At 34.7% G+C, this 22,290-nt stretch overlaps 1 protein-coding gene across 3 annotated transcripts in view; it reads left to right on the top strand.

Annotated features, from left to right (window-relative positions):
• LOC100159263 (flocculation protein FLO11) overlaps window positions 1-21,867 on the top strand; it is a 127,528-nt gene extending 105,661 nt beyond the window's left edge. For all 3 annotated transcript variants that reach the window (XM_029490697.1, XM_016803993.2, XM_001948838.5), the window contains 4 exons: window positions 1,341-1,632; window positions 16,393-16,605; window positions 16,691-18,414; window positions 19,120-21,867. In XM_029490697.1, the coding sequence (XP_029346557.1) occupies window positions 1,575-1,632; window positions 16,393-16,605; window positions 16,691-18,414; window positions 19,120-20,424 (3,300 nt within the window). In that variant the 5' untranslated portion in view covers window positions 1,341-1,574 and the 3' untranslated portion in view covers window positions 20,425-21,867. The remainder of the gene's footprint in view (window positions 1-1,340; window positions 1,633-16,392; window positions 16,606-16,690; window positions 18,415-19,119) is intronic.
• The last annotated feature ends 423 nt before the right edge of the window (window positions 21,868-22,290 follow it).

Genomic DNA, 22,290 nt, shown 5'->3' on the forward strand with positions numbered 1-22,290 from the left:
TGAAAATGTTGAATATATCATTATATATTATAATATTGTCTCGCGTTTTATAATATAACCTTTCTATACGCAGCCGTAGCATGTAATATACATATACATATACATTATATTATAGTTTATCGCACCAATAGCCTATATACACGACGTTAAGGGCGTTATTACGATATGGGCACAGCCGGCTCACATTATTATTTTCGACTGATGACAATAAAAATTGAAAAATAATTTTTATTAGTTCAACATCGTCGTTATTATATTATATTTGTACATTATATCATCGTCGAAACTTTAGAAAAGTATTAAGCTCCAGTCTCGGAAGTTATAGGTCGAGGTTTGAGACTTGAGAGAGTTGGATTAACCAATGAGATACGAAGAGTGTAACAGGAAGGCATGACAAATTACATTACTTTTGTTTCAATGTATATTTTGATTTGGCTTGCACAATACGTTAAGTGTAACATTTTTTATTTTATATGTTTTAGTACTGAAAATTAAAAAATCAAAATCTGATATTTGTAAATCTGCTCTTTAAAAAAAATTTCTTTGTAAAAACATGTATTTAAGTCATTTTGTTGACTTTTTTGTAATTTTTAGATATCGTATTTTTTTTTTTTTTTTGTTTAAGCGAAGTTGAACTAGTCGTAAAAACATTTTAAATTCAAAAAGTGTAAGCTTATTTGACATTATTGTATGTGGATCTAAATATTTATTTTAAAAGTTATTATTGTTCAAATTAATGATTTTTACTTTAGAAAATATTGACATTTTATAATTTGATAACATATAAATCACTTGACTTATTTAAATGTTTTTAGAGTCAAAAGTTCTCTAAAAACCAGATTTACAAATTTTCTATTTTAAAATGTTCAAACAAAATAATTTAAATGTGATTTAGATATTTTTATTTTCAGCAAGTATTAAAAAATAAGAAGAAAAACTGTTAATATTATACATGCAATGCACGAGTCGATCATGAAAAAATTAAATTAAAAAAATATTAATTAGAATAAAAGTTATTTAATTTTTTATGTATTTCTGTTAAGTACATCCCGCGTATGCCTAATACGAGAGCAAGACACATCACGTTAATGAGGACGATATAAATATGATTAAACCTTACGATAAATATACGTAACTACCGTTATATCGCATAAATATGTTTTGTTGACGTGAACCGAATATTAAAATGTTATAATACGGCAACAAATTATATCCAAAACGATGGTTGCCGTTCAACACTATCTTAACGTCTTCGCGTCATGCGATTATATTATCATTATTTCTATTATCAAATATTATAATTATTATCATTTCATGATTTTCGTTTTTTTTCGTTTCAGATTTTCCACCCGCCGCCATTTGGCTTGTTGAGATGACTTCTTGCAGGCGAAGACTGCAACACTGAACGCAATCCGAGACCACACTCACGCAGACGTCATCGCCGCCTAGGGGTATTTAATAAGATTATCCTACACCCCATCGACAGGGGTTGATAACCGCTCAAGAGACACATAAGCACGCAGAGATACCTAAGCACACAGACGCACGAGATTTGGTCGTCCACGCCCGTCAAAATGATGTCCGCCGAGATGAAAACGTTTTCGCTCTGCTTCGTCTTACTTCTGGCGAAAAGTGAGTGACACACAATAATATCAATCATAATAATAATATTCGAAGTAGTAAAGGTGTTTGAGTTTCAAAAGTCAGACCTAGCTTAAATAAAAGAACGCGAACAGCCAATATGCGTCATACGTTCGAACAAAAACATTTTTTATGTTTTAGTTTGACATAAAACCAAATGGTTAGATTCGTTTATAATTAAATTGGTATTAGTTTAGTATGTGACCCACAATAATTAATTTTAAAACAGTTAAATTAAAAATCATAAAATTATGTTAATAATTATTTAATTAATTAGTGAGAGAAATATAAAATAATACAGGATTACATTTCATAATGTCAAAATCAGTCAAACAAAATATCAGTTTACATAAAATAATTCAAAAAAATGTCATGAACAAATTTTATTTTATTTTTAAATATTTTTTGTATTTTATTTAAAAAATTTAAAAAATACTTGTTAATAGACTGGTATCCCGTAAATTGCAGTACATAATAGTATAGATTATCGTCTTTGTAGCTCACATATTAAACGAATACCATTTAAAATCTAAGTTCAACACATCTTTGGGTCCGAGTTCGACGTCGTCTTTACAATGCAGAATAATTAATTTTCGGTTTGAGACCGGATTTTTGAGTTTTACCTATAAAAGTCATCAAAATAATTTATTTCGTTTTGCATTGGTAGGTGCGCGTGTCAGGTTTGTTATTTATTGTGATACGATACTCATACAGCATTTGGGAAATTATGATATTTTGTGAATATTTTAAAGTGCTTGAATATTTGACTAATACAATTTTATAAATATTTTCTTCTCATGATAACAAAATATTGGACTATAATTTGGTCGTATAAAAATGTTGCATTAATATTTTTATAAAGTTTCCGTAAAAATGTTTTTTAAAAATATATGATTCAAATATTTTCAAAAATATGAACTTCTTGGCCAAAGAATATATAACTAAAATATTTCCTAATTATTTACGCAACTTTTTACAATATTTTGAAAACTGTATTATTTTACTGAAAATATTTTTACCATAGTTAGGAAATATATTTATGATGTGTGGGATAGTGGTTATATAGTCGATCAACTTAGCGGTGACGTTTTACCGGAATATTATAATGTTAGCTACTTATTGGAAACGTATAAATATTTTATGGTCTGAATTTTTACCGACGTGACACTCATCGGAGCTCATCACAATATCGTGTAGACACACTGGAAGTATTAAGTACCTGTTTCATAGGAATTTGACGATTTGAGTTTTCGGAAACTCAACTTAGCACAGCTGGTAGTCGAAATCAGGTCGAAAGGACTTGACTGTAATAATGTTTCCTCCGAGAACACTATGCCCACAAAGTATCGAATTAGTGAACGAATTGAAACATCTTTTTTTTTCTGTAAGCTCAGTAAGTTTATTAGAAAGCTGAAATGCACAGAAGTTACTTAATATATTTTAGTACGGATTTTTTAAAAATAATAAAACATATTTTAATAATTTATTTTTCTCTTTGACTGTGTGAATCAAAGTATACTAATTTAATAATTGCCATTATGTTTTTCACGTCGCAAAGCAGAGATGTGCTGAAAAATAATTGCACTATACTCGAGTATTATTTTCAGGCAGCCGTGAAAATTAATAACCATTTCTTATTCGTGATGCCCACATCGTTTGTAATATTAAAATACATTATTATTACTATTTTGAATAACTGCGAATTGTTTGAAAAAAAAAATATATTCTTATAATTCATGTCGATATTATTTTTAAGGCTTTTGCGTTTGGCAAAAAATATAACTAAAGAGTTAATTTATTTCATCGAAAATTAATGTTTACGAATCAGCGATTTGTTTGAAAACATTAAACAGAAAAATGTAATACTTATGATTTGATTATTCACATCATAATAATAATTATTAAACTTATAGAGCCCTTATAAAGTAGTCATAATATATAATTTCAACATATCTTATTATACATCTGAATCCATACGACTGCATCAAACCATACAAAATAATTAATTTTGTTAAGACGTTAGGTACACTTAAATATATTTACAAATGGTCTTAAATTATTTATCATTTTACTGTTTATTTTATAAACACAGATTTATATATTTATTTTTTTATTTTTATTAAACAGTAGGTAGCTACCTTGTGCATGTAAGTCATCGTCACTATAGTTCATCCTTTCACATTAAAATAATACTTTTGAATTTGGCAATGTCGTTACCTACCTAATTATTCAGTTACACGTACTTACACTTCCAATAATAATTACTTGCGTACCTATCATTTTTCTCGTTACGACAATGATTAATATCTTTTGATTAATCGCAGTGTAAGTACATCAAAATAATTATTCATGCTAAATCAACGAATTAAAACACTACCTATTCGAATCGTACCGTAATAGTTTTCAAACGAATTATTTATCATTTTATTGTTTATTTTATAAGTATAGATTAATATAAATATTTTTTACTAAGAATATATAGTATAGGTATAGCATAGAGTATAGGTAATACCTGCTCACGTAAGTTATATTATTGCCCTTTCCTTTCGCATTAAAATATTTTTCGATTTGGTAATGTCGGTGTGCCTATAATAGTATCTAATTGTTCGGTTACGTAGTGTTCTTGCACGTCCAATAATAATCTCTTTTGATTAATCGCTTTACGACTCTAACTCTAATTATAATATTGTACCATAATATAATAGTTAACAAATTATAATTACCACGAAACTCGCGCCCCGTCAAAGTTATATTTTTGAACGCAAAGAAACGTGTTTAACACTTTTTTTCACTATATAAAAGTGAAAATTTTCATCATCTCACATATACCGCTCAGTTGTGCTACCTACAACCAGGTTTGGGCAAGATACTCAAAATAAAGTATCATGATACACGCGTTTAGTGTATACAAGATACTAGATACAAGATACCAAAGATACTTTTGTATTTTAAAATTAATTTTATTAACTATTAAATTGTATAATTATTTTAGTGACAGTTGACACAGACGTATTCTCACAGAAGACAGAATGAAAAAAATTTACAACAATGTGAATAGTACACTGTAATTGCTTATCTGTACTTTTAATTTATTTTTTTTATATCATGTGGAAATACCTATAGGTAGCGGATTCATATTTTATGACAACGAAAATTTCTGTTTAGTGCTTATCTGTGTATGACTGTAGATATTATAGATAGCTGGTAATTTAATTTAACGTTTTTAAAATTGTCTTACAAGCTATAACATTGTACCTATGGTAAATGTCTTCATTATTGTTAATTTCTGCTCAATTGTGCTTGGAAAATTTTTTGAAAAACACATACCGTGACGAAATTATATACAATACAATATTAATAATAGACACACGTAAAAAATTACCACAATTGTGTTTTGAGTGTCCTGCAAATCAAATACAATTTTCTTGGTACTATTATTCTGTACAAACGTTTGTAATAATAGTATCTTGTTACAAAATACAAGATGCAATCCTAGGTAGTATATAATAATGATAATATTATAATATAATAATAAAATATTATAATAATGTTATTCTAATATTATAATCACGAATAATATTAGAATAATGTTATAATAATATTTTTAAACAAAAAATTGCTGCCTGGGATTGTATCTTTGATTTTTTTAACGACGATATAGTAATAATTACAGTTTGCGGTCAGACGTTTTTCAATCACGATATCCAACGTTTAATCAGTGAGGTGCCCAAGTGGCTCGTCGCAGACGCATGTCTTGTATATAAGTTATATAATAATATCGCAAAATTACTATGTCATATATACCTACTACTTAATGGAGTAGCGGTGATTGATATATGAAAACCACACGCCACCACGGTTACGTCACATATGTGTTACACTTTTGAGTGATTTCCATAGTAGGAATTATAATATCATATAATATAGACCTTAAACGAAATCATCAACACACGTCTTTATGTCCGCGTCGGTGCGCCTGTTTATTGCGGATAAGACTAATAATAATAACGTACAAAACCGACGTCGGACACGAAATATTATGTCTTCTTTGGATTTGAGTCCTCGCTCGTCGTTGTCGAACAAAACGACATAATTTGCAATGGCAATTACGCCTAAACGTTTACCGACACGTCATCATCGTTATAACGTACGCGACGAATTCATTAAAATGTTACGCTCGATAAGTACTAATGGTAGGTACCTATAGTATGATTGATCACTTCGTCGATAATACTCATCGCTTCCCATCTCCCGTCCGATGTGGCTCGGTCTTGGCGAGTGCACTTATGGTTTTTGTTCACATATTTTCATATACCGTTGCACAGACTTGTAGGCGCCTGCCTATACGGTAAACGAGACGGAATGACGAATAACGATATAATTATGATGACAGCTACCTCTCGGGCCAGGTCCGTATTAAACGAAGGAACGTCGTCGCAGGTGGGTGTTCGACCCATAGAGTCAGATGTCGCAATGCATTATAACCATGGTTATTCAGAATGTCACGGGTAGGTATATTAACTTAAATATTGTTCGTATCGCCTCTGATTAAATTAAAATCCATTCTCTCTACAACTATCACTATTGTCTACAGTTAAGGTACACGCGATGGTACCTAGTCGAGTTTTCGACCACCGATCGCCATTTCATTTGTTGCTGTTAGTGAAATTTTCGATGACTTGTGGAACTTTATTAAAAATAAACTACCACCGATTTAGTTATAGTTCCATGACGTCTCAGGTTTCCAATCTTTGAACGTACGGCAGGAAACTTTTAAGTTTAACCATCGTAGAAACACAACTCAAAAATTATTTATATTTTAGTCACAACATAGCGTTAAAATGCAAATATTAAAACGGACTACAGCAAAATATGATTAAATAAACCTAGAAAACCCGTGAGCCCAAGAGCTTACAGTGTGATCCTTTTTTTCATCCCACCTGCCAGATAAAAATATAACTTGAGTATAAATTACTCTTTATTAAGAACCATTCCTCGGGTAATTGTTTTTTTTTTTTGGAATTATTATGGCTCTCGGTACTTGTAAATTTTTTCTTTTGCGAAATTAGTTGTTCGTGTTTTTTTTTTAAATTTGTTTAGTGTTACGTAATTAGTAAATAAGCTATGTCTTAAATAGTAAAGTGTACTTAATAATATTAATATCATACTTTGCTCAATAATTGCATGAAGTAAATGTAAAAGCTGTCTGCAGACGTATAGCTAGTATATAAATACCACATGAATAAATAAACGATGAAAATAATAATTTTTGTCAATAAAATGGATTATTTTTACCCAAAACTGTCGTACAAGTATACATCCAACACGGCAGAAAAATATTTCATAACTATGGTAAAGATAATTTTAGAAAAATAATATGGTTGTCAAAATATTAAAAAAGTTGCGTTAATAGTTAGGAAATATTTTAGTTATATTCGTTGGCAAAAAATTTTGTATTTTTGAAAATATTTTCAAAAAACATTTTTACGGTAACCTTATAAAAAGAATAAGTCAACATTTTTATGCAATCATATAGTACAATATTTTTTTATAATGAAAATAAAATATTTCAAAAATATAATTGGTCAATTCATTATTGAAGCATTTTAAAATATTCATTTTAAAAAACAATATTCAATTTTAAATGCTTTGTGGGACCCATTATACCGATATACTTTCGTACCAGTGACATTATGATTATAATAAAATATATTTTATTAAGGTAGTCAAACCGTCGTGCTATGTAAACAGATTAAAAACAATTTTCACGTTTCCTCGTCGGTAAGAATATATTGTTAACGTTTTGATTTTACTCAGTTTTGAGCGGTAGACACGTCTCATCACAGCATAACGTTATTAATATTTTTCATGAGGACATAATAATATTGTTGTAGGTATAAGAGACAGCGGTTTCCGTCGTAAACCGATGGTGAATCGATGTATAGCAGTCGAATCTCGCGGGAGTGCTTTAAATAATAATAATAATAATAATAATAATTAAGTGCGGGAATATGGTTTAAATAGTTTGTTGCGACTCGTGCACAATATGGACACAGATTGCGGTCGGATTCGTGAAAATTCTGTTCACAAAAACGCGGATAGCTTCTCGACTCAGAAAACTCTGAATAATCGTCAGTCAGTCAGTGTGTATATTATAATTATATTCTGAAATTCACGACGAATAATCTAAACATGACGTGCTCAAACTGCAATCGAACCAATAATAATAACAATATTAATACATTTTGGTCACTGTTTTCTCGCTATAACCGCGGTTAGGTTAGGTTATCATCGACGAAAAATATATGAAACTTCAGTCGGTCGTGGATCGCTCGAAGGTTCACGCCAATAACGGATTCATAACAAGCCCCCAGGGTCAATCAGGCCTCCATCCCCCGCCCGATAACCATCGATTTTCGTGGTCGCATTACCATAAAACAACTATGGGCGGTGGTAACCTATAGCCATTATGCTTACCTATATTATGTTTTAACGTAATTATCACTGTTATCATCAACACATTCGCCATTACGATCGGTGTATTACATTAATTCGCTGTTGCCACAGATTCGGATCGTTTAGCGTTTTGTATAATGGCGACGGTTAGTCACAACAACGCGATGTTATAGGTACCTAGGTACCTATATCATCGTCATCCGAGTGTGAGAATTCTCTATCGCACACGATCATCATCATCACCGTGGTTGAAGTCGTAGTCGTCGTCGTTGTCGAGTCTCTCAGGTCTAATTATCCGCCGATGTCATTGGCGGATCTAGGTCGGAGGTCGCGTTCGTGTGATCTTTTTTTTTCGCCCTCGACGATTCGCACTCGTGTAAATCTCATCAGCGAATCGTCGTATTATATAGTTGTGCGCCGGGTCGGACGCGAATTTCGATTTAAACGATTATATAACACGATTAACCGTCAAAAAAGAAAACTGATTAAAAAAAATACGACGGAATTTATATTGCCGGCGTGAGATGAGAACTCGACCGAGCAGGACGTTTAAGTTTCTCACGCGCACGTTCGCCGAACAACGCATGCGCGGCACTCACACACCCTTGAGCATCGGACTAACCCGACTCTCATCGTTTATAGGTACATGGTCGTACAAATGCACTTTGGCACATATTATATTATAGTGTTAAATAATTATAACAACAAATTCATAATATGATTCGGGTCAGGGAAAACGATTCCGGTTCACGGTCGCGGAAAGCGTACCCAGGTTAGTAGGCATCGTGTCAGTTGTGTAATAATGCGATTATCGACATTATTATCTCACTGTTTCCACGACAATAGTTCTAAATTATATTTTCGGCTGTTCACTTGCTGTAGACGTCGAAACAATATAATAATTACACTCCGACACGATTTTTCGTATTGATTGTTTTCATGTCTAACTTCTGCGTTCGACTATATCACAATATAGATATCACTCGGGTGTTTTAGAGAATTATCGCCACGATTTATGACCTTTTCCTTTAATAGTAAATACCTAACAATGTGGATCGAACCGTTCGAATAACAATCTGTGTACAAAAACTCGCTGCGGTCGATATTGTTCGATATAAATATTATACTCACGTTATGAGTACCGCTGCTCCATTTCATCTGTGGATTTTCGGCATATTTACAATAATACACACTCCGACAACAAATTGTTATGTTATTGTTTGGCAAATATCGGAGATAATACGTGTTACATCGGGGCCCCAGAAACAGCCTGATTTTGAGCCTACCGATGAATTCTAATCATTAGATACGGACCTGATAATTTATTTTTGCAATAGACTACTGCAAAGCTCGAACCGCCTTTAAGCCGGCTTAGGGTGTGTTTTCGGTGTATTATAATATATGAACTTAATATTATATTTCTATCCAATTGTTCACTTAGATGACAATTACACTCCGACACGATATAAGAAAATAAAATATTATTAATTTTTTTCACGTCAATACTCCGTGTCAGACTAGACCAACTGGGGTCAGGTTGGGGGTCAGCCAGGGGCTCCAACCCTTTTTCGCGGCGGACCAAATCTATGTGATACGCTTCCGACGGCACAGGCCGAATTTTTTTTAGACTGGTACAGAGATGTGTATTGATATAAAAGATTTATAAGAACTATTTTAAATTATAATTATTTTAATTATTTTAAGCTAGGGGTTTTACAATAGTGTTTATTTATTTTTATTTTACTGTATACAAAGTTTTGACCCGAAGGAGTGCTTAGATTTCATCAGTATCTTTTTTCTAGAAAATTTGATCAAAATGGTACTTAACAGATGACATTTTTCGATTTTCTTATCACTTATTAATTAATGCCACGGGAGAAACCAAGGATGAATTACGAAAAACCACTAAAAATGGGATTTTAATTTCTAACGCTTTGTATATCACCACCGGAACGAATAAAAATAAAAATAACCATTTTAGTTATTTTGTTATAATTTATAATATTAATTCAACTTACAGGCTATGATAAATTATAACAATATAAAATATCCAGACTGACAAACCGTATCCTCTTAGAATCGTTTTTCGTATATAATGGTAATATATCATTGAATTCAAATTTAGTACAAATCATTATACAGTGACCCACTTGTAACCTACTGTACAGCAGAGTGACATCCACTTACCCACTTTTTAGTAATTTTATTATATTTTAAGACATCGATTAGCTTGGCGAGTCTTAAGTCGAATACTCCTGGACTATACCTATCGGTTCTTGGAGTCTTAGGAACTGTTGTAATCGTTTATGATTGCCACGATTTTTTTCAATTTTCCTCAACTATCGTATACTCATTCCGTTACCATCACTGTGGCAGTTGATCGGATCAATCCGTCGTCCGATTTAAATAACGATCTGTGTACAGAAACGCGTCGTTGGCGACGTTATATTACAATATGAAATATTACACATTTTGTTTTATCGGTGTATTTTTGACATACTATAATGTGCGCAGGGTACCTAATATTATACTCCTACGTCTACTGATTAAATTATTAGAAGTTCATTTTACACTACCAAAGTTGATGAAGTTTTAATGTGTTTTACATGTTTTCAGCAAAGTTAATTGCAACGCCCACCTGATGCTAAATTAATTTTATGTACTCAGAAAACAAAAATCGTTATATTCATATTTATTCGGGCTTTTGTGTCCTAGGTAAGGTAGGTTTATTATTATTTTTTCGTTAAGTGCAAACTATTCTAATATCAGAGTGGTTTCAGAAGTTTTTCCATTAATCTGAAAACGTGCATATATTTCTCATGCAGAACGTACATTAAATTCTATTTTTTTTTCCAAAGACGTAATTCGTGTACATTTTTCGTTACTATTGTTTTCTCGAGCACATCGTGTTTTTTACAACATTATGTTAATAACGTTACATTTTTTTGAGAATACTTTTTCATAAAACGTTTTCAAAAACGGAATATACAAATAAAATTACACTCTAAATTTAATAAGTAAAATAAAAATAAATATTAGTATGGGAAAAAAATGGTATTAAAACGTTGGGTTTTTTTTTTAAACTACTTAATAATAACCTCTATAATAATAATTTAATTTATTTGTTTTTCGATAAAAACTAAAACTGGTTTTTCGCCGTTGTTTTTTCTCGTTAGTATTTATTTTAGTTCGATGTCATTTTGTACCATCTGTTGGGACAACTTTAACAATATCGTAATATTTTAGTTATCGAAATAATTTTCATAATAATTTTCGCCAAATTCTGGAAACACAGCTGCGAGTCAGTAAAAAAAAAAAAACAAATTAACTCGAGGCGATGGTCTGGAAGATTCAATGTCTTTCGAGACAGCTTGACGTATTATGTCCTTCGGCCCATTGTCAGTTGTAGCCGTAACTCAAAACTTTCGTTGCGTTTAGATATTTTTGTTGAACTAAATAAACAACAAATTAAATTATAATATTATACAGTGCGCGCCTCGTCCGACCAAATCGTATCGATTTTACGGTCTCTTCCGCGCTCCGATCGACATACTAGGTAATTTTTTAAAAATAATTATACGCGTTGTGCCCAATCAGTCTGGTCGTTACCTTTAATGAATTTAGGTCCTGTCACAAGATCGGGGGACCAATGAACGATAAGATCCAAACTATAAAATATAAACGATAACATTGTGCGTTGATTCTGTTGGGAAACACGCGGGCACACATTTTCCGGCGCTGTCGCCTCGAGTTTATGACGGCGGCGTGTGCGAAAAGTTTCGCGAAACGTTGTCATAAACTGTTGGATTTTTTTTCCTGCATAACAATAAGGTTGTTCACGTCATATCGTCGTGCAGCTGCAGGAACACAGTATGTGGTATCCCGTGGACAAGTTTTGTGGTACTACGGTTGGTTGCAGAATCAGCAGTCTATTTCTCCCTCGTTTGTTATTCCCGACATTCGGTGTCGTTAAACTTTTTTTTTCGATTTCGACGAGAACGTTGACAAATAAGTATAAAATATTATAATATTCAACCGGCAGCCTTGACCAGATCGAATTGTATTATAATATAATAATAATAATAGTAATATAACAATATAACCAAACTACATCCGACCGAACTTTTAACGATCTCGCGAATGCGTAGAAATGATTATTTTAAATCGAAAATCACCGTAATGTAAAATATTATATTATGTTCGAAATAAATTGTATTTTACCAATGAACGGTAAGGGGTACCGAGCGCGTCGATAATGGTCTGTTCTACTCGGGCAAAGAGTTTTCCACGTTTTTCTTTTCACGTGACATATTCCGTTTAATATCGTCATTACTGTTAGTAAGTACAGTGTTAGAACAAACTTTTGGATCTGAACAATAATTTGTCCGACACAGCGCAGCATTAAATCGGCTTGGTTTTCACGTTTTGTGTGATATTATTATCGTCGAATATACACATTCGAACGTTAATTTGTCTTATTTTACATATCCTCACCCGGCGCGTACATTATAATAATTTAATGTCCAGTACGTCATACATCGAATACAAAAAACTTTTAACGAGAACTCGTAATCGCAATCGTTTGTCGTTATGGTCAATATTTAAAAGAACGGTAACTCGAACTTTAACCGATCGCTCATAATCATAATAGTTGTCCACTTGTACAACATTAGCGTCCACCTGTTTGAATCTCCGAAAATTTGTTCTCTGCCAATGACTAAAAAAAAATCATGATGTTATTGCGTAAAACGTGGACAGTCCACGACTGCACTGTCTACCGATTTCGATTGGAAAATAATGTCGTGCATAAAAAATGAAACCTTGTGGGCTAAAAATACAGATATTGTGTGGTTACCGTCTATTTGTATTATCGTCGACGTACCAGACGTTAATCGAATCCGACGTGGTCCAATTATCGTAGTTGTAGAGTTATATGAATCATAATGAGGGGCTAAACAAAAGGTCATGGTTGGGGGATATAGCCTCCTTAGCCTCCTAACCTATCATGGTAAAGATTTTAGGACGTTGCACCCCGTATCTTTCTCCCCACCAGAACAAGAAAATTTCCCCCCTGGACAAAAAATTAATGTTTGATAATAATAATAATTATTATTATTGTTTATCAAGCAATAATATACAATGCAAATCAATAAATGTACAAATTATTAAATTATTACCCTTATTAATATATAAATATAATTCAATAATACTTTTATATGACTTTAGTTTATCAATAATTTAAATGGGTAGTAACTATAATAAATCCATAACGTGAATGATGATGATCGATAGATAACGATGTGATGATCATATATTTCAGGCAAGACACAAGAACTCATTTTCCAACCTATTATATTGTGGGAAAAAAATACATAATATTTATTCAGGGGGGAAACGTCCAGTACCGATAAAATCCATATGGTGGGGAGGAGGTACGAAGGGGAAACGTCCGAATTCTCACGGCAAGCACTATCATTTATCGCAATTATTCATTTGAATGAGAGTACCTAACTCACAACGCGTACCCGATTGCCTGTGATTATAATTTGACCACTTGTACGACTTGTAGCGCACTCGTTCAAAGTTCTGTCTGTTATCGATGAAACACTGTCGACAAAATAACGTGACAATACAATAATATGTTATTATCGTGCCGTGAAACGAGGCGGCCGATTCGCGATTGAACCCTTTCGCATGCGCACGATTTCAATTAGAAAATAATTATCGCAAAAAAAAATGAAATGATTCACGCGGGCCACAAACACAGAATGTTGTGTTGTTATTATTCCAATTCGTATTATCGCCGAGACGTATCGGACGTTAATCGAATCCTGGCCCGGTCGGGCATGAGAAAAGCACAATATTGAGCATTGACACAGTCCGGAGTGCGTTATCTCACGGGACCATGAACCGCGGGCTAGATCGTGATCTCCAAGTGCACACGTCGGGTCTGTTCGGGCGCCCGTACGGTCTAGTGAACTCGAAAACGAATTTGAGCGAAAAAAAACACAAACCTACACATTATTATCCGAAGGGTTACAACTGTGCAGCGGAGTCGCTATCGGAGTCGGTGGGATTTGAAATTTTTCCACTAGAAATCTCCCGCACGTCGCAATACATTTTAAAACACTCCGACGGCCGATAAACAACCGAAAACATTTACTCACGCGTAAAAAATCAGATGGATAAAATAGCCAAGCATATCGTTTTCAAATTTTTAACTTTTCTCAATTTACTATACACAAGGAGTAACGAGAAGACCCAACAATAAAAATGGCACTACTTAATGTATGACAAAAATTTTTAAAACTATACGATTAGTAAATAATTTAATGAAATATACTCTGGTCAGAAAATTCCCAAAAAATATATTTTGAAAAGAGATAAGTATTACGTTTCAGAATAATTTCATCAAAAAAATATTGGTATTTCAATAAATTCAAAAAAAATAATCTACTTGACTTAAATAAATATTTTTACAATCGAAATTGCTCTTATAATCAGATTCCAAAATTGGCAATTTTGAATTTATCCAAAAAAGTTTAAATTCAATTTTAAATAAAAAATATTTTTTTTTATATTATTTGTATAGCGCAAATTATTATAAATTATACATAGAACAAAATTCTCATTATTGATTAGAACAAAAGTTATTTCATCATTCAGGTTTTCCTGTTACACACTGAATTGTCGATTTTGAAATTCTCGGAAAAATTAAATACTATAGAATGGTTTGCAAAAAAAACCGTTTCTTTACACTGTACGTTTTTATTTTTTGACAGAATGAAAGGTGCATTTTTTAGTCAGTTTCACTGCTCGGTAGTCTCCTTAGGTAATGAGATATATCCTCTCAAGCAATTAATATTTAAAGGTAGGTAATAAATGTCTCGGATTACATAATATCATATTTTGCATCCAACGAGTGTCATAATGTTATATTATAATTTGTATATTTTAATGACTTAGAATCTATTTACCATGTCGATACCCGGACTTCAATTTCCATTTTCATTAATATAGTCATGTTAATAAATCACAATTATCCAAAATAATGGCGTTGTCCTGGTTGTTAAATACCTACCTCAATACGAAATTGATTTATTATGCAATTTTAATTTATCCTAATCATTTCAGAAATGATGAGCACGTGTTTTCACCTATCATATCATCCATTTTGATTGCCGGTTATGAGAAAATTCACAACCCGATTTCATGATTAAACCTATACTAATTATTATATTATGCTTATACTCTCACTTTGTTTTACGTAAAATTACATGCTTAAATAATAAGCTCGATCAACGCCTATTTTACAAGTATCTACATCTTAGAGGCTTTATGATTTTCTTATAGACAATACACTGCGAGCGTCGGGAAAAATAATAATTTTCTCCGGTCTCATTCGGTTTTCTTTAGAGGTTAGATCGACAAATCGTTTACCGTTTTCTCGCGGTCGAATCAAAACAAAACCACGTTCACTAGGAATACTTTAAGCGTTTCATTTTTGATCTTTACGGCAGGGAAATATAACGTATAATAAAATATATAAAACAACACACACGGACAACACAATGATACACCTATTAAGTGTTGTAGGAGCGTGTCGGCGTGCGTGTAGTGGACGGATTCCTCCGCTCGGCCAGAAAAACCGTAAATTTCACGATTGCATTATATTATTATCACCCCTGTCAACGTGTAACAATAATAAATTCCCATGGTCGCGTACCATACGCTGACACGTGCGTATAACATAGATGACACACAGATGCGTATATAATATATATATATATGCATAATGTGTATGCCGAGTTAATGACCATCTATTGTTCGAACGCAATAGTGCATAGTGTCCTATGTTATTGGAATCCTCAAATAAACGGTATTTTGTTCATTCGCCGAGCGTTTATCTGTCATCAGTAATAATTTTACGACCTCTCCATCGGACTAGGCCACTATCAATTTCTCACGTCGTCCGCTATACAAACCTACCCCTTTTTGTAATGGACGGTCCCGTTTGAAAATATATGTGGTATTTCTCTGAAATAACAAACGATTAAATAAGCCATAAAGCACATATATACATATAAACGTACTGAGTTTAGCCGGAATTGAGTTTTACCAATTTACGAGTTTGAAAATATTTAACTAGTTTAAACTGATGCTTTTCACAATAGGAAAAATAATAATATTTGTCGTACTTGTTGTAAAAAAATCAAGTATTTTTAAGGAACACTGATCATTAATTATGTTTACAGTAATATTCAAATTGATTTTTAAAATATTCTTTATTTTTAGTTTCAGCCTTTGGATTAGTCAATGGTGATTCATCACCAGGGCCCGTATATGTCAATCCAGATTTAGTTTACGAAAAACCAGAACCTGTCGCTTCGCAGGTAGTTTCGCCTGATTCTCAAATCACACAAACGGTATATGGATTTTTGGACTTTACTACAACGATTGGTAACACTGTTATGGTTTTCATGCCACAAAGTGCGTCTACTTCACCAGGTAAATACTAATATAACAATATTTATATAAAACAAATTGTAAATAAAGTTTATTGTATATAAATAAAATAAACTATAATTATTAGGTACTACTACAGTTGAAGAACCATCGACTACAGAAGGTACAACAACCACTATTGAAGAAAAGCCCATTACAAAAGAACAGCTGGAAACAGAGTCCATTGGAATTACTCCCAGTAAACCAGTGAACTTACCGATCGATTCAAAAAATGAAGAAATAGTTATGACTTCAAATGAACCTATAACCACCACAAAAGAGACAACTATTGCCGAACCAACGACCACTACTACAAAAGAACCACCAACTACGAAAACCACAGTGAAAAAATCTGAACAAGAGAAAAAATCAACAGGAGCTCCAGTTACAACAAAGAAAACCACTGCTAAACCAACTACGCCATCACCTCCAAAACCAAAACCAGTTGGAAATGCAAATAAAGAACCAGTTATAAGCTCAAAGATCGTGGTTTTGGCGGGTTCTAAAGTCGTAGAAAATATCGTAACCAAAGTCGAGGTCGTTGAGGGAAGTGCACCAGAGCCATCGAAGGTGGTGGAAAAGGCGATTTACAGTAAAGTAGAAGTTATTTCTGGTGAACCGGTCGAAGAAGTGGCAGTAAACCATTTACAACCAACACCAGAATATGATTTCCTTTCCCGACAACCTTCAGAAGTTGTGGATGAGACGTTCAAAGTTATTGATTTGAAACCCAGCGTATCAAGACACGTCCTTGTTCAGAAAAGTCGAGGTCCCGAAGGAAAACTCCGAGCGTTCAACTCAGTAGCAAACTTTAACGCAGAAGAAGAGCCTACGACAAATAAGGCACCGAAAAAAGTAGCAGTAAAGGTATCCCCATCCGCGTCTGGTGTTCGAATCCTGAAAACAGCTGCACCTAAGCCCTCTACTAGATCACCAAACGTTGAACCCACGCCAGCCTCATCTGGATTGGAAGACGAATCTCTAGAGTCATTAGTGGGCTCACAACCGGGATCGGTCTTGGTTCGACAATCCAGGAGGCCAGCCATTGGCGGAGGTTTCAATAAGAACAAGTATACGCCTACGCCAAAAAGTAAATCGAAAGAATTTGATGATTATTCGACTACCGATGAAGAACAAAACGAATTCACCTCTGCTCAAAATGAACCTACTACTCCGAGTTACAGGAAAGGATCTAAATTCACCTCAAAAATTACTACTACAACACAGAGAGTTCCCAGTTTTAAACAAAACCGATTTAACAGACCGACCACCGCTGAGCCAGAAGTGGAGTCGACTGAAGGATCTGCTACTCAAAGACGGTTCCAGCCTAGTGCCAAGCGTTATGACAGTAACACTAGTGCGACAGTAGTGACGCCAGCTAACCGTCGGGCTTTTAAAAAACACTTTCAACAACAAGAACAATCTCCCCAGTCTAGCCCACAACCCATCCCAACTGCTCCGTTGACGTTCAAATCCAAACTCATCCGACCAACTGGACGTTGGGAGTACAAAACATCTCCCAAACCCCGTGTAACCATTCGCCGTATCGATGAAAACCGACATGGACAGGAAAATGCTACCACACCATTGACACCACATTTCCCCGACGTACAAGTTGACAACGGAGACCAAGCGTTGGCCGGTTCAGGCTTATTGCCAGCCTTACAACATGACGATGACAACGACGTTCTTGTTCAAGACGTGAGCCCGTCTGCAAATGCCGAAACAATCCGAGTGGAAATATCAACTCCAGCTGAATTCAAGGATATATACTACGAAATTGCAACGATCAAATCACCATACTCATTCCAAGTAAAATATTTCAATAATTCCATTTCTTAGAATATTATGACATTTTTTTTGTCAAATTTTGATATTTGAATAACACGATGCCTACCTAAGTAAACTTATATTTACAAACAAGCATAGTATGGAAAACGAGAAATAATTTGAAATACGATTAAAGAAATAAAAAGTAATTCTATATTTAATATAAATACCTAGTGATGAGAGATTATAATAATGTTAATCAATATTTTTTTTATAGACATCCCAAAATAAAAAATGTATCCATTTTTCAAAAATTTCTACATAATTTATACAACGTAGCTTAAATTTAAACTTGTTAAAATTATCTTATTCAAACTTAGTATAATATTTTCCAATTAATATGGTATCTTTCAAATTAAAATTAAACTATAGCATGCTTCTCTATTTTTCCCTATGCAAGGAATATCTTTGAATCATATTATTTATGTTTTTGTTGATAAATAACCATGAAAAAAAATCAGTTTTAAAATTAAAATATCTGCACCCAACCCAAAGACATATGCTGTAAAATATCAATGTTAAAATATTAAAAAAAAAAAAAAACAAAAATTAATAATGACACATGCAGGTATACAATACAGTTTGATAAAAAAAATTAAAGCTGTAAACAATGTAAAAAATGTACAATTTATTATAAAAAACTAAACCAACTAAAAAACTTGCTCACGATATTCTCTTGTCACGCAGGTTGGTTCAGTGAAGAATACCAGGTTCATAACGGTGACGTCGACGATCCAAAAGAGCCTGGTGGAGCAGACCGACAGCCCGTCGCCGGCCAGAGTGCAGGAACCACTGTCCGAGAACATACTTGCCAGCCAGGCGCCCAATCTGTACGGCCGTGAGCAGCCACTGGACTCCAGCCTGGCCACACTGCCACCGATCTCGCTTTCCCCAGACCAAGCCACGCCACCGCTGGAGACGATGACCGAGAGCTTCAGTACCACTGAGTTGATGCTCAAGACACACATCCTGCCGGTGGTCCGCGGAACGGATACCAGCAGCGTCACGCTTGTCCAGTCGTACAAGGTGACCAGACTGGTGACCGCGGTCAAGACGCTGCCACCGATGGAGGTCTACCAGTTCGTGCCCAGCAAGACGCTCAACGAGTTCAACACGAGGCTGGACGAGGCTGGATCTGAGCTGCACCTGGAACTCGAGTACGGCGACAATGGAAACCACGATGATGAATCTTCGCACCCGAGCGCAGCTAAGGCGTTCCTGGACAGCCTCGACCTGTCCAACGTAGGATCGTCATTTGACGTGTCGCAGATGGACAAGGCGAACGGAGCGCGGTCGAAGAAGGCACACAGGATGGCGTCGGCGTCGGGCAACTCGTCGTTGGCTGCCGAACACCCGTCGCACCAATACCAGCAGCAGCTGCAGGCGCCCACCATGAGCCCCGAACAGCTCCAGCAGCTGGCCCTATACCGGCTTCTGAACCCGAACGCACCGATACCGGCGCCAGTCATCACCACTTCCCGGCCGGTGTTGCGGTACGAGACCGTGTACGAGACGCACGCCCTTCCCGTGGTCAACGGCGGTGCCACATACTACACCACCCTGTCCCGGCCCGTGGGCACGGTGACCAGGACCGATTTCGAGTTGATGACCACCACGCTGGCCATACCGCAACCACAGTCACTACCATTCCAGCAGCCACAGCAGCAGCTCCAGCCCACTCCACTGTTCCAGTTCCAGCAGACCCCGATGTTCCCGCAGCAACTCCAGCAGCAACAGCCGACACTGTTCCCAGCCCAGCCTTCGTTCGCCATCACGTCCACGCCCGTCGTCACCCAGTCGATGGTCACGCAGACCGACAGCAAGGTGCTGAAGCTCACGTTCGGTGCCAAGACCGCGTACACCACCATCTACTCTAGCTCGGTGGTGCCCACCCAGGTCACGTCGTACGTGACCCAGTCCGTGGCCGTCCAGCCGACCGTCGCCCAATTCCCCAACTTCATACCGTACGGCGGTTACCCGTTCCTGGGCTAGACCGCCACACCGCGGTGCTCGCCGCCGTTGCCCGAGTGCCATTGTACATTATTATTACCCGGACGCCAGCGACCGGAAATCCGGACGATGACCAATCGTCGTGACTTGTATATAACTACATTATTATTATTTTTTTTTTCGTTTCCAACAATCGCTCAAACGTCGTGAAATCGTCCGGTGGGAGCATTAATTATTATTATTTTTATTATTATTATTATCATGCGTATCGCGTTGTACATAATATTATTATTATACTTTTATTTGCTCTTATTATCTATTATTACTGTAACGGTAGGGAGACGCGACCGCCATGTCGTGTACGATGTGTTTGGTCTCGTCTGCCGTCTATTGTTACGATTGTTTTTATTATTCTTTTATCTTTTCGCCTCTTTTGCATATCGTCGGGACGTTCGTGGTCACTGTACCATTTGCACAACAGACGCTGTAGAGATAGAAAAATATAAATCCCAAGTCAGGCAGCTTGTCCGTGAAAAAACGTGACAAATCCATTTGTACGACCCGGGACACGGTCGAAGACGACTTCTCGTTTTATAATGAAATCGTCTGTCGAAAAACACCAATTTCGGGTCAGAGATAGGGCCAAAAATTTAAATCAAAATGTCATGAAATGTTTTGGAAAATCAAATAATAATAATAATAATAATCTGGTTTCTGCGCGGACCCCTTCGAATATTAAATCATCGCTCATTCGACAATTATAATATCTCCAGTGATTTTTCGCACGTTTGGGATGGGTTAGGCCGACCTACGCAACATTATATTATTATATATCTCTACTTATATAGTATTATTATTATTGCGTAAATGAATAAAAAAATAAAATCATCTACAATTATTATTACCATTATTATTACGGCACGTCATAAACGATTTTCCACCGCAGTAATAGCCGCCGCCTTACGCGCATGATTGTGTCTATACGCTAGCCCGTCCATTTATCACCCGACCGGAATCAAACTTTGAAAGTCAGCCAAAACTTTGCGGTGTATCTTTTCTCCCTCCGGTTCATTCACTTTGCTCCTGGCCCTCGCCGTTTTTTCCTCCTCGGTGTTAAATAACAAATCTGGATGCCGGTCGTGATTAATTGCTTTTTCCCGATAGAAAATTATTTCCGAAAAGAGAGGATGGTGCCAAATACAAAGAGGTCAAAAAAACAATTTTGAGTAGCATTATACTATTATTATTATTATTATTATTATTATTATTATTATAGAGTTTAGTGAAATTCTGTTTTTAAATCATAAATTATTGTTAAGTGTAATTATGTTTTATAATATTATATTGTATTATTATTATGTTTATTTTTATATACTGTAACTAATGTTTTTTTTTTCATGTATTAGATAAATATTATTATTTAGTTTAATAAAATATTTGTACAGTTTATTCGAAAAATATGTAATTATAATAACAATACTGTTCTTTAATATGGTGTTATCACTATTACAATACTACGAACCTGACAACAATTATTATCATCATTCTGCCAAATCACCCAAATACTATAACTAGGTACCTAATTTTTATTTTTTTATTATTTGATTAACTAAATATAATCAAAAAGCATTTAAAGAAATAATTAAAATTACATCCACCTTTAAGCTAAGTTGTGGTGGCGTACAGAGTAACACATGTGATTTAATTACACTACAATAATAATATTATTAGATTAGACTACTATAATAAACATGCATGGTTGCTAGATTACTACACGCATATTTTATACTTCCCCGCACTTGGAAGATAAACTAATATCGTGGAAAAAAAATGTTTTCCCATTACAATTATATAGGAATTTTACTGTTTCTGCCATGACTGGGGAAAATTAGCAGTGATAGGAAAAAT

Source organism: Acyrthosiphon pisum, chromosome A2 (assembly GCF_005508785.2).
Source record: "Acyrthosiphon pisum isolate AL4f chromosome A2, pea_aphid_22Mar2018_4r6ur, whole genome shotgun sequence".
NCBI lineage: Eukaryota > Metazoa > Arthropoda > Insecta > Hemiptera > Aphididae > Acyrthosiphon > Acyrthosiphon pisum.